At 41.7% G+C, this 12,819-nt stretch overlaps 1 protein-coding gene across 1 annotated transcript; it reads left to right on the top strand.

Moving 5' to 3' along the window:
- Positions 1-1,836: 1,836 nt before the first annotated feature.
- Positions 1,837-12,557, top strand: LOC139332481 (mothers against decapentaplegic homolog 4). The gene is made up of 10 exons (XM_070964457.1): positions 1,837-2,057; positions 3,483-3,875; positions 4,746-4,920; positions 5,149-5,403; positions 5,555-5,662; positions 5,774-5,824; positions 6,503-6,686; positions 7,186-7,354; positions 7,738-7,876; positions 8,311-12,557. The coding sequence occupies exons 2-10, from the start codon at positions 3,636-3,638 to the stop codon at positions 8,520-8,522; spliced, it is 1,533 nt and encodes a 510-aa protein (XP_070820558.1). The 5' UTR covers positions 1,837-2,057; positions 3,483-3,635; the 3' UTR covers positions 8,523-12,557.
- Positions 12,558-12,819: the final 262 nt, after the last annotated feature.

Below are 12,819 nucleotides of genomic sequence, written 5' to 3' on the forward strand. Positions count from 1 at the left end.
GGCAAAGATAAATTCTCCTTCTCCCTACTCTGCCTCCCCTCGCTCATGTGATCCATCAAGACTGTCAGTTCTGCATCCGACTCATTTCTCTCATATGGAATTGTTGGTTTCTTTGTAGATAAAAGAGCTTGGTCTGTACCAGCTCTATATGGAAAGTGTCCTGAGACAACTTCTGTTGTGATTTGGCGCTATACAAATAAAATTGAATTGAATTGAATTGAATTGAATTGAATTGAATTGAATTGAATTGAATTGAATTGAATTGAATTGAATTGAATTGAATTGAATTCATCTCTGTCACAGGCTCGATGGAAATTAAAACAAGGCCAGGCAATAAGTGGTTATTTTTGGTCAAAGAGAGAGGGAGAAAGAGATGAGCAATACTTTGAGTGGGCAAGAGAAATGGGAACACAGGACAAGTGAAAAGGAAAGCGAAGCACAGCGAACTGAAAGGAAATGATTGGCCTCTGGATTTCCTCAATGATGGTTACTTATTTGAAAGAAAGAAAAAGAGAAGGGAGAGATAGGAAAGGGAAACAAAGACAAAAAGAGATGATAGACAATTAAAGTCAAATTATGGGAGCATGCCAAGTACATTAGCTACCAAAGCTGATAATTAATCATCATTGTGCAGCTTGTCAGATGGTAATATTCACATCTATAATTGGGACAAATTGGTAACCGTTGAGGCATTTAAACCTGAGCGTGTGTGTGCGTGTTGGCGTGGGTATGCTTTTATATTCTCATTAATGTAGAGAGGGCAAAATGAAAGTGGAAAATCGAGAATAAACAGCGTCGACTTTTCATTCCAATGAAACATCACCGCAGCTGATTTCACTTAACTAATTAGCACCTCATTAATCACAGAGGAGAATATAATCGGTGAAATGAGCAGCTGTGGCGTAGCATACTATGTAAATTATACGTAGATTAAACAGAATCTGGAAACACTTCCCTCTGATGAGAGTCATATGTTTACGGTTAGTTGTATGGTATTATAAAGAGTTTTTGGCATCTCATTTTGCGCTACAGTAGCTGTATGGTGTTTGTACTGTAATCCTCTCAAACTTTGATATTACCAGGATACAATTTGTCTATGGATAGCCTGAATATTGGTATGTTATCATATGGATACACTTATAAAATATGGATGTTAATGTGGACATACATAGATAATGTGTCAGTATGTAATTATATAGGACCTCCACCTATATTAGGCCTCTTAGTGTAACAGCATGCATGTTAGGATGTCTATATTACACTGTGCTGCAAGATAACCAGTGTCTTTCTATCATTCATTCATTGACCATCTCACAAAAACAATGAAACTGTTGTGACGTACTATACAGTATGATACTGTATTTTATCTACTGCAGTTCTGGAAGCGGCATCAATCATTTTGAAGTTAGGACTAAAGCAGACTCTGCTGTTCTGATTTCAGATTAAATTATATGAAATATTTCTGACCAGAGTCAGATTTGCGTGTCAATCATTGAGAATAGAATAAAACATTATCAGCAGTCCTGAGAGGTATTAGGTGAGTGGCAGCTGTGGCAGTGCGGTGCAGGTAAATAGATGTAGGAAACGTTGTTGTAAAAGGAGTGGAAGCTGTTATCACATCAGTTGCCATTATTGTAGGCAGTAATGAAAGTAGATGCAGAAGCAGTATAGTAAGAGGTCGTGGTAATAGCAACACCTGAACTTGCAGTAATAATAGAGACATATCATTTAGCATCTGGAATAGTACATGAAGTATCTTAGGATCTAGTATCAATGAGCTGTACGAATGTTTGACAAACTTCCTCTTATTGTACGCATGCGCATCGCGCGATTGACGGCAGTAGTGTAACAAGCGAGTGAAGTGGGTCGGGGCTTGACCATTGACACGAATCTGAGCTCTTACTCTCGTTTGACTGGCGCTCTAGTTTGGAAAATGTGAGGCTGCAGCTTGCGACAAGGATTTTTTTCCACGATGGTAAACGGCGGGTGAAATTTATGAGGATAATCCAGCAGGCATAGAGGATCCGCACAGCCCCACCGCTGGCCCCGTCGGCACGGTAACTTTGTACAGAAGCAGGGCTCCTCTGCTAGCTGCTACACAAGCTATCTCCATGTAGCTCAAGTGCTATGTATTTACATACCTTTAATGAGTTTACAGTTTAAAACTACATAACAGTGACTTACCAGTCGGTGTGTTCACAGTTGTATTGCAATTCTTTGTTGCTAGCTATTAAACAAAGTGGTCAGCAAATTATTGTGCTGCGGAACTGGCCATTATAAACAATCACGCCTGCTAACCTCATAGTAGCATGCTACGTTAGCTATCAACAATCATCGGTGCTAGCTGATGTTTCTGCAGCAGTTAGCTAGTAAGTCCGATGTCAAGTGTTCTTAATGAAAACATGTATGTCCGGTTAGGCTCTTCACAATAAAACCGTACTTGCGTACTAACGCACAAAGCAGCATTAACTGCTGGTAGAGCAGTTAAAGACCTTTACAGCAAATGTTAGTGGCAGGCAAATATGTTTCGAAGTGCATTATGAGTGATTAATCTTTATTAAATATATAAATAGGTACATCATGTATAGTTGCTGCGTAAACCGAAGAATTTACTGTATATCGATCATAAGAATGCAGTAAATATTTTAGTATGTTATGTGATGGTGTTCTGGTGCTAAACTCATCAGAGCATTGACAACCTGCATTAGATGATTTGGAAAAGCTGTTATGGTTTGTAAGACAAGCACCTCCTGGAACGAGAATGACCATATTTGCTGTTGATCTCACAGCATCGTAATAGGCCTCCTGTTTTCTTCTGCACCATGGTAGATACCCTAAATATTAGTTTGTCATCAGCAGTGTTTCCGGTTGCTTGATACAGGTATTTGTCGTCGCTCGCTACAAAAAAATGTCCCCTTAATTTGAAGAGCGTAAGTGTTGGGTTCCGGATGTGTAGCAGTAACTTCATGGAGTTTCCCAGGACTACTAGCAGTCAGAGCGGCGCCGCTAGCCAGCTAGCTGAGAGGCGAGCGAGCACAACTATTTAAACTTTATTTTTTACCCCAGAACAGTTGCAGGTTTTTCTAGATTCAGCTGCAAATGTAAAAATTCCTGCTTCGTCATGTCATCAGGTCGTTGGTGAGCTAGCGTTGTAATTATACAGCTAACAACTTAGGTAACAGCGCTATACTTTGTGATTCATGCCTTCTGCCAGCCACTGAGACTCCCAGCAGAAACATGAACGTTAGCTCTGTGTTTATCGTGTCTTTTGCTGGAAAGCTAATCTGGATTTGCCCCGCACTAACGTACAACGTACAGGTGTTTCAAACGCTTATATGCAATGATTTGGGCAGAATACTAGAAAGATATCTCAGTATAACGCGATGCAACTCAACAGCACCACAAACTTTAGCTTCAGAGCCACCATCATATTTCAATCAACACGTTTCGTCAAAAACTTGCATGTTGTCCCCTCTTTTTAGATCTTGTCATCTGGTCTCAGGCACTACAGTTGACCTGCTTTTGTATCAACCCTGTGAAGATCAAGACTGCCTTTGCCCCGGCTTCCTGATTATGTGAAACTGTGTCAACCACATACACATTCTCAGAAGGTGCAGCCCAAGATAGAAGCCAAAATGTCCATCACCAACACGCCTACCAGCAACGATGCCTGCCTGAGCATTGTGCACAGCCTGATGTGCCACAGACAGGGTGGTGAGAGCGAGACCTTCGCCAAGCGGGCCATAGAAAGCCTGGTGAAGAAGCTGAAGGAGAAAAAAGACGAGCTGGACTCTCTTATCACAGCTATTACCACCAACGGGGCCCATCCCAGCAAATGTGTGACCATTCAAAGGACGCTTGATGGACGGCTGCAGGTAGGACAATACTGTTATCTGGATTATTTATTAAATACATACAGCTACTTAAATATGAATGCAGTTTCTTCTCTGCTCAGTGGTATTGATTAGTCTTGACAACTTGAGGTGAATAATACATCTGTACATGTGTGGAGATTTTTTCTTGTCTTTTTCACCTCCACCTTTCAGTTTCTTTTCAATTAAGCTGCATTTCAACAAAAACAGCAAATACCATTTAGCCTCATTACAGGTTCTTAACAACAAATCCCATGTTGTATTGTATAGGTATTATTGTCTGGGCCTGCATCTTGACTATTTTCAGTACATAATAGATTCATCTGCATATTATTTTTATCATAAAATGCCCATCTTAACATTTCTTGGTTTATCCAACAAATGGTCCAAAACCCAAAGATATCCTGTTTGCTATCATGTATTGCAAAGAAAAGCATCAAATCCTCACATTTGAGAAGCTGGAACTGCTAAACTTTTGGCATTTTTGGTTGCAAAATCACAGAAACAATTTTGGCAAAACAGTTTTCTGGCACCCAGCGTACTGTTTCAGCTCTTACAACGTCCAGAATGTGAGATGAGAAACCTGCCAATATAAGCACTGCAAGCTGTTATTGTAAAATGGAATAATTGTAAATTTAGCACAAAAATGAACACGATTAAGATAAGAAGAGAAGGTCCAGGGAATCTCTCACCAAAGTTGTTCTGGAGCCATCTTTAAAAGTATTTTGATCAGTGTGTATTTGTCTAGTCGGCCATGCCACTCACATCTACAGTGTAAAACAAGCTGTAGTCTCATAGTTAACATTATATTTAACCTCAGCTCTAAGCACAGTAAGTCTGTTGTTTTTGATTCCTTCTATGTTTTGTTCCCAGGTGGCTGGGCGTAAAGGGTTCCCTCATGTCATCTATGCTCGGCTGTGGCGGTGGCCTGACCTGCATAAGAATGAACTGAAGCACGTCAAATACTGCCAGTTTGCCTTTGACCTCAAGTGTGACAATGTGTGTGTCAACCCCTATCACTACGAGAGAGTGGTGTCACCTGGAATAGGTGAGTAGGTGGGAGGGTTTCATTTAGTATCCACACCAAAAGCTGCCTTTTAAAAGAGGAAATTCATATAAATGCTGTGTATTAGTAATTGCTCTAGAGGCCATTTGTTTTTCGTTAGACTTATTCAGCCCGCAGGCTTCATCACAAGGGAGGTTTATCGCTGTTGTAGATGAGAAGCTGGCACTGTGAGTTCCCTGTTCCACCTCTATCCTTTCCCTCAATCTACAGATTTATCAGGTCTGACACTGACCAGTTCTGGACCCAGCTCAGCACTGATGGTTAAGGATGAGTATGATTTTGATGGGCCACAGAGTCTGCCGTCCATCGAGGGAGGGCACTCCATCCAAACAATCCAGCACCCCCCGTCCGGCAGCCGCCCAGCCCCCTCTGAATCATTTGCGACCCCAAACCTGCTTCCACCTGCTGAGGCCTCCACCTCTGCTTCAACGTCGTCTTTCCCTGCCATCGCTGCAGGATCAGGCAGTAAGATACAGTTTTTAAAGACTTTTTCTTCTTCTGCTTCTTGAATTGCCGCTGTGAATGTTTATGAAGGCGAGAGCAGCATATTTGTGAGTTTGCACTCTTTATCGGTCCGTCTGCGGATGCCTGACTTCTGTTCTCTGTTTTTCCTCAGGTGCCAGCTCAACCTGGTCCAGGAACAGCAGCTTCACCCCCAGCATACCCCATCACACCAACGGTCATCTCCAGCACCACCCTCCTATGCCACATCCTACACACTACTGTAAGTACACACTGTTACTACATATGTAAGTTAACGGACATAATCATTTACTTGCATTTCTTTTTTTGCAAAGTGCTTGACCGCTGACATTACTCTCTTGGTTTCTCTCAGGGCCCGTGCACAATGAGCTCGCCTTTCAGCCCCCGATATCCAATCATCCAGGTGAGAAGACACAACCCACCAACATATAAAGCCTGGAGAGAGTCTTTTCAGTAGTGGTATTTCAGAAAACATGTGAATAGATTTGACTAACAGTACATCGTTCTTTTTTTCCTCCTGTGTTCTGTATGAAAACGCAAAAACAGATTTTTGGAGCACTATCATGATCATGTCAAACCAACAGGCAGCGATATAGCCCTCAACCTAAGGCTACTTGGGCTAATAAGCCTAAAACGTACCAGCAATTAGTGCTCCAACAGGGTCTCGTCCAAATCCAGCAATGTTGGCTGTGGGGTTTGTGCAGTGGGAGCGTCGGATTATGCAGTAGTGACCTCCTCCGTTCCTCGATCTAGTGGAAGAGTAATGGTACTTTAATGTGTAAACATTTAAAAAGTCCTGTTAAATGCAAGGTCAGCACCAGCACTATTTTGGTCACATCCACTCCTACAAGTTATTCAGCGCACATTCTTTGGTCACAAGTGAAAAACTCTGATTGGCAAAATGGCAAGTTTACAATTTCTTTTAGTGTAAATTCAATTGTTTAAATTGAAAGGACTGATTCAAAATACCCTTGTTTATTAATGGTTTTAGTCAGTTATCAAATGAAAACATCAAAGTGGCAGCAGTGCTGTTCATTTATGACTTAAAACAACTGACATCAAGTTCTTCCCTCTGTTTCAGCCCCTGACTACTGGTGCTCCATTGCCTATTTCGAGATGGACGTTCAAGTCGGGGAGACGTTTAAGGTGCCATCCTCTTGCCCCATCGTGACAGTGGACGGATATGTCGACCCCTCAGGAGGAGACAGGTTCTGTTTGGGCCAGCTCAGCAACGTACATCGCACTGAGGCTATTGAGAGAGCAAGGTGGGTGACCCAGATACCTTCAGTGTTCAGAGGAAAACAGTTAAAACCTTACTGCTAAAGTACTTTCTGAAGTAATGTAGCATTTTAAAGTAGGGAAATAATCATAGAGCTTTTTCTTTTTTACAGAAACAGGCTCCTATGATAACAATAAATACCATATGACATTTTTGATGGTATCTTAATGTGAGTTTATGCAGATATAAATATCCAGAGATAGATAGAAGATATTCAGGAAAAGTGCTTTTCTGTGTCTGTTTTGGTTGGAGGATGTATAAATACACATTTGAGACTTTACCAGGTTACAACAGCATCTGTACCATCAACACATCAGCAGAAAGCCCTTTGATATACGTGGAGGTTCACCACTTTGTGAACACATGATTGGTTAGAGGATGTTACTGCATGGGTTCAGGAACACTTCAGAAAACAGTTGTTGGTGAACACAGTTTGCAAATGATTGCATCCTTTATTCTCTGCTGTCATCTCTCCTCTCTCCCAGGCTTCACATTGGCAAAGGGGTTCAGCTGGAGTGTAAGGGCGAGGGAGATGTGTGGGTGCGATGCCTCAGTGACCACGCCGTGTTTGTTCAGAGTTACTACCTGGACAGAGAGGCGGGCCGAGCCCCCGGAGACGCTGTTCACAAAATCTACCCCAGCGCTTACATCAAGGTAGGGACATGAGTCACTGGACTGTAAAAAAAGAGGACATCACTTAAGGCTGACATTTGATAAAATGTTCTTTTTCCTCTTGGGGAAACTGCTGAGTGCACGCTGCAAACATCCTTTTCCAGTCTCCTCAGGCATTCTGCCCTTTATAGACATTGGTTTTATGCAGTAGCCGTGTGTATTTGACAGAAAGTGTTCCCCATACTGCCAACGTTTCCCATCTTTCCCACTCAAGTCTCTCATTAGAGGTAATTGTGCATCTCCACGCAGCCCAGCTCTTACTGGGGTTCTGACTGATTGGCAGCCTGTGGTGGTGACATTTCTCCTGTGCAGGGGGGTAATTTCTGCTGAACGTAGAGTGTTTAAAGTGTCTTCTCTCCTGCCAGGTGTTTGACCTCCGTCAGTGCCACAGACAGATGCAACAGCAGGCTGCTACAGCTCAAGCAGCTGCTGCAGCGCAAGCAGCTGCTGTGGCTGGAAATATACCTGGGCCTGGATCAGTAGGAGGGATCGCCCCAGCTATAAGTAAGACACTGTAACTGCAAATCCAGATGCACAGTCACACACAGACAAACAAAATATCTATCTATGATTTCCCAGTGTCCCATTTGACATATTCACATTGCTTGTTTTGTCTGACCAAAACCCAATTATCTTCACTTTATTGTCATCTAAGAAATCAGCAAATATTTACATTTTAAAAGCGACAGTTTGTGATTTTGTCCCCCCATTATTACATTGTCAAAAGGATTGTTGCAGATTTGTTTTCAATGGATCGAAAAACTATTCACCAACTCACTCAAAATCACACTTCTTTGTTTTTGAGTCTTAGGTTAATGTGATTTACTTGAATATTCATTCAGGTCCGAATGAAAAGCACATCTGGTGTTGAGTTTTCTCTCACATAATGCAGCATCACGCTGATCTGAATGCGACTGCCTCTCCTCCTGTCCTCTCAGGTCTGTCAGCAGCAGCCGGCATCGGGGTAGACGACCTCCGGAGGTTGTGTATTCTCAGGATGAGTTTCGTCAAGGGCTGGGGGCCCGACTACCCCCGCCAGAGCATCAAGGAGACCCCCTGCTGGATCGAGATCCACCTGCACAGAGCCCTGCAGCTACTGGACGAGGTTCTGCACACTATGCCTATAGCAGACCCACAACCTCTGGACTGAGACCTTCACAGCTGCGGCGTCACACTGCAACATACAGGCAGTGGAAAGTCTTCCTCAACTGTTTGCATGGAGAGGCCAGTGAAACAGCTGGTGACTCTGAAGCTGTACCACATGGAAAAATTGTTTCAGGTGCGTTTGAGGCACCTTTGTGCACTGTGGTCCCTACTTTTACTTTCTGAGCAAGAGCGACACTAAAATGAGCCAAAGCCATATATTAAAGGTATATTTCTCAATATGTTTAATAAATGGCTTTGGTTTGCGATGACTGGAATGATGAACTGTAGGATTAGAAAGGACATCTCGTATAACTACAGTTATAAAGCACCACAACATGCATACAGATGACCTTCAGATCCCATTAAACTGGAATGTACACCAACTGCTGGGCGTCCCCAGAGTCCACGACCACCAACTACTGACAGACATAAGACTGACTGAACGATACGCAGACGTCTGAGCGCCCTGCAGCTGCGGGATGAGAGGCTGTGCAGAAAGGCTTTCATATCCAGAATCTGGGCTCCAGAGGAATGCTGGTTTTCTGCGATGTCAGCTTTCATTCAAGCTGATAACAGACTGCTTTACACCTGAAATGACGAGCAGGTTCGGTCAGCTGTCAGGCTGAGGAGAAAAGCAGCGGCACTCTGAAGAGTGAGGATCGCTGCCTCTCAGCCGCCGAACAGGGTTGGAGACCACCCACCTGGATCCAGACACTCACAGCCATCGAGAATGAAAAGACGCAGACTGTGGACTGTTGTAGGTCAGACATTGTCAAACTGCAGGTTTGGATCTTAAAGACTGGCTGTGGATTTAGTTGGTGTTCAATGATGAATCCTTTTTTTTTTCCCACCCAATTTTCAATTAAATGATGTTTTGATTTTAAGTTAGAGCCCCAGTTGAAGTCAGACAGTAATGACATCTCAGTTACACTAATGCAGGTTTTTAGGGGTGTTATGACACCATGGCATCTAAAGTTGACGAGACAGTATATCTGTTTTCACTGACTTGCAGTGATTATATCAATTCTTCACACCCTCAAATAACCACAAGGGACAACAAATGCTCCTATAAGTGATCATCCATTGGTCGCTCTTGGTCGCCTCCCGTCTGTTTCAGGTATGATTTACTGTTTTGGAGAACGCCCTCTTTTATGCTGCCACAAAGGATGAATCTCACGCAGCTTCTGTGAACTGTTTGCCTTTTCTCACTTTCGCCCTGAGAGTGAAAGTCAGCTGCCTTTGATTGAAGTAAGAAAGCAGAGAAGAGGAGGATAGTTGATGTTCGGTGTGTGAGGTTTAATCACAACAGTGAACAGGGTTTATCAGAGTTTTGGCAAACCAAAGTAATAACTGCTCAGAAACATGCTGTGGGAGTCGTGAGATGCTGAGAGTGAGATGTCCAATCAGCAGATGGACTTTGCTCAGTTTCTTTAATTTGGAGGTTTCTTTAATTGAATTTTAAAGGTGGTTGTGTTTACTTGTATTCTTCAGTATTTTTTTTCTCCAAGCGTATCGAACAGTTGAGGATCACTGTACTTAAATATCTTATGACTTGCAGCCCACTTATATACCACATGATCCAGGTCTCTTGTGTATAGTTTACAAAGATAAGAGTTTCAGACGGTTTCCCAGCAATATTGATATATTTTCTTGATTTTATTTTGTTACTTTTATTAATTGATTTGTATTATATTTTTAGCACTTTACTTTTTTTTCTCGTTTTTAATTCAGTAACCCTTATTGTGAGGTGGTTGTCCTGCGGTATGAATAAGGGAGTCAATAGGCTGGTTTATGTTTTATGTAGGATGGTGAGCAGAGGCAACATTGTGATGCATTTGTATTGAAAACATATGTAACACTAAAACACCTTTTGAAAATGTGCTTTTGCCCTTTCACTCTATAGGCATTTACACATCTGTAGGGTTTCTTTTGGCTGTTCTGAGTTGCAGTCCTTTTCTTTTTGATTGCAGTTTTCTTTCTTTTTAATCCATGTAAATAATTTTGTTTTTGAAATGCATGTCAATGTTTGCATGAATTTTAATGGCAAATAGGCCCCTTTATCCCGACCCCCCTTTTTGAAAGAGTACTTCCTTTGCCCTGGATTACACAGAGGAACTAGACTATGTGAGGAGAGTAGAAACCAGCACCTGCTGTAAGCTGGTGTGTTGAGTGTTGTGAGAACACACACAGGGAAACTGCACAACTGATGTAAATTAAGCAATTTAATTATATAAACTCATCATTTTAGCAGCTAAGCTGCTAAAGAAGGCAGCTTGTCTCCCAAGACCTAATTTGTATAAATGCAGCGACTCATCAGTAATTAGTGTGCAGCCCGTCTTTGGAGGTAAAATGAGTGCAAGCATGATGTTTCCTCTCTCACAGGTGTTGAAACAGGTGAAGGTAGTTCAAGGCACAGAAATCATTTGATGTCAACATGAGCCCCTTCGTCCCCTCTGCCCCGTGCTGCATGTGATACAACTCTTAATCTGTTTTTAAAGGTATTTGTTATGGATTACACAGACGGTGGCATGAAAAGGTTTGGACATGTGGGTCAAAATGTCTGTTACTGTGAACAGCAAAGTGAGTAAGAGATGACCTCGTTTCCTAAAAGCATCAAGTCAGTAATATTGTAAGCAAGATTACTTTTTAATTTTAATCTTTTGTAGGTATAAAAAACATAAAAGGAAAAGAAGCCAAACTTTTGGCACTGCATGGTCAGTACTTAGTAACACCCCTTTGGCTTGTAAACACGTTTTGTCTTTTTGCCAGTGAAGAGTCTTTCAAGTCTTGTTTGGACGACTTTCACTCATTCTTCTTGCAAAAGGCTTCTAGTTCTATGATTGTTGGGCCGTCTTGCATGCACTGCTCTTTTTGATGTTCTACCCACAGAGTTTCAGTGATGTTTAGGTCGGGGGACTGTGAGGGCCATGGCAAAACCTTCAGCTTGATCCTCTTGGTCGTCCATTGTGGAGGTGTGTTCAGGATCAGTATCCTGATGTAGAGGCTAACTTCTTGCTTCTTGACAGTGCTTTTCTGTCTTCTTCTAGCCCTCTCCGGCTCTGTGGGCATCAGTTATTTCAGTTTTCAGAGTGCGAGGCAGCTGCTTAGAGGAGCTGATTGTTAGGACTAAGCACCATGTGGTCTTTCCTCACAATGATTGTGAACAAGCTGATCAAGGTAAAAGTGCTCAAACGTTTGCATGGTGCTCCTTTCCCTTTTTTCCCATTTAAAATTGTACAAAACAAAAATGATACTGTAATCTTGCTTAAAATGTTTAACTTTATGACTTTTTAGAGATCAGTCCATCTTCCACTCACTCAGCTTTTCACAGTAACTGAAATTCTGATCAGGGGTGCTGGACCTTTTAAAGCCACCGTATTGATCAGGATCCACATTTCGTTTACTTCCAAACTTCTGTTCATGGTTGTTATTTTACACACCAAACTGTCATACGGTGTGTTATTTTCTGGTCATCTTTTGAAATTGTTAAAATGAATTTGTGTTTATGTTCTGGTTGTTTTTCCAGTGCTGTCTTAGTGGGTAACCGCTGAAATAGGAAAAGACAAACTGTATTTGTTCAAGGTTTAGTTGAACTTTGGTGTCTGTTTGTCACAGGAAATGATCCACTGTGCTATCCATTTGCTTTGCTCCCTCTCTGTTTCCCATCTTTGATTATTTCATCATAATTTGAATGTTATTGTCAGAAAAGTTTGTCCTACGTCAGGGATTGAAAGAGTTCAACTTTGGATTTATCCACATAATTATGCATCTGATTGATTGAATGGCAGGAAAACAGAATATTTTATAAATATATGTTAAACTGAAAGAAGCGATGCTGAATTCTGTTCGGAGAAATATGTTATATTCTGTTGTGCTTTAAGGTGGACAGATGTTTTTATATTACTTGCAGTTATTATAGGAGACTAAAGACACAGCTCAAATGAGTTGATGTTGACTACTATGACAGATTGCAGATATAAATTTTACCTGTATTTCTTATGTGAGAGTCTGTAATTAAACATGGAGTGGTATTCTCTAACAGGTGACTTGTTCATTTTCTCAACAGGGTTACGCGTTAACGAGGGTGAAATGAGCAGAAGTCAGTTTCAAGTTTACACTTTCAGTTATTTTGAAAATGGCATGGTCAAAACTCTTTCATCATTTTAATCTCAGCCATGTGCGTCTGGTCCTCTGCTCAAAAACTGTCAGATTGTTAGAGCAGATGTCAAAGGACGAAGGCATGGGGTATCAAAGGATGAGCGCTAATTGATAGTTTAGGCGAAAAAAATGAGTCTATAGCT

This window comes from Chaetodon trifascialis, chromosome 6, assembly GCF_039877785.1.
Source record: "Chaetodon trifascialis isolate fChaTrf1 chromosome 6, fChaTrf1.hap1, whole genome shotgun sequence".
NCBI lineage: Eukaryota > Metazoa > Chordata > Actinopteri > Chaetodontiformes > Chaetodontidae > Chaetodon > Chaetodon trifascialis.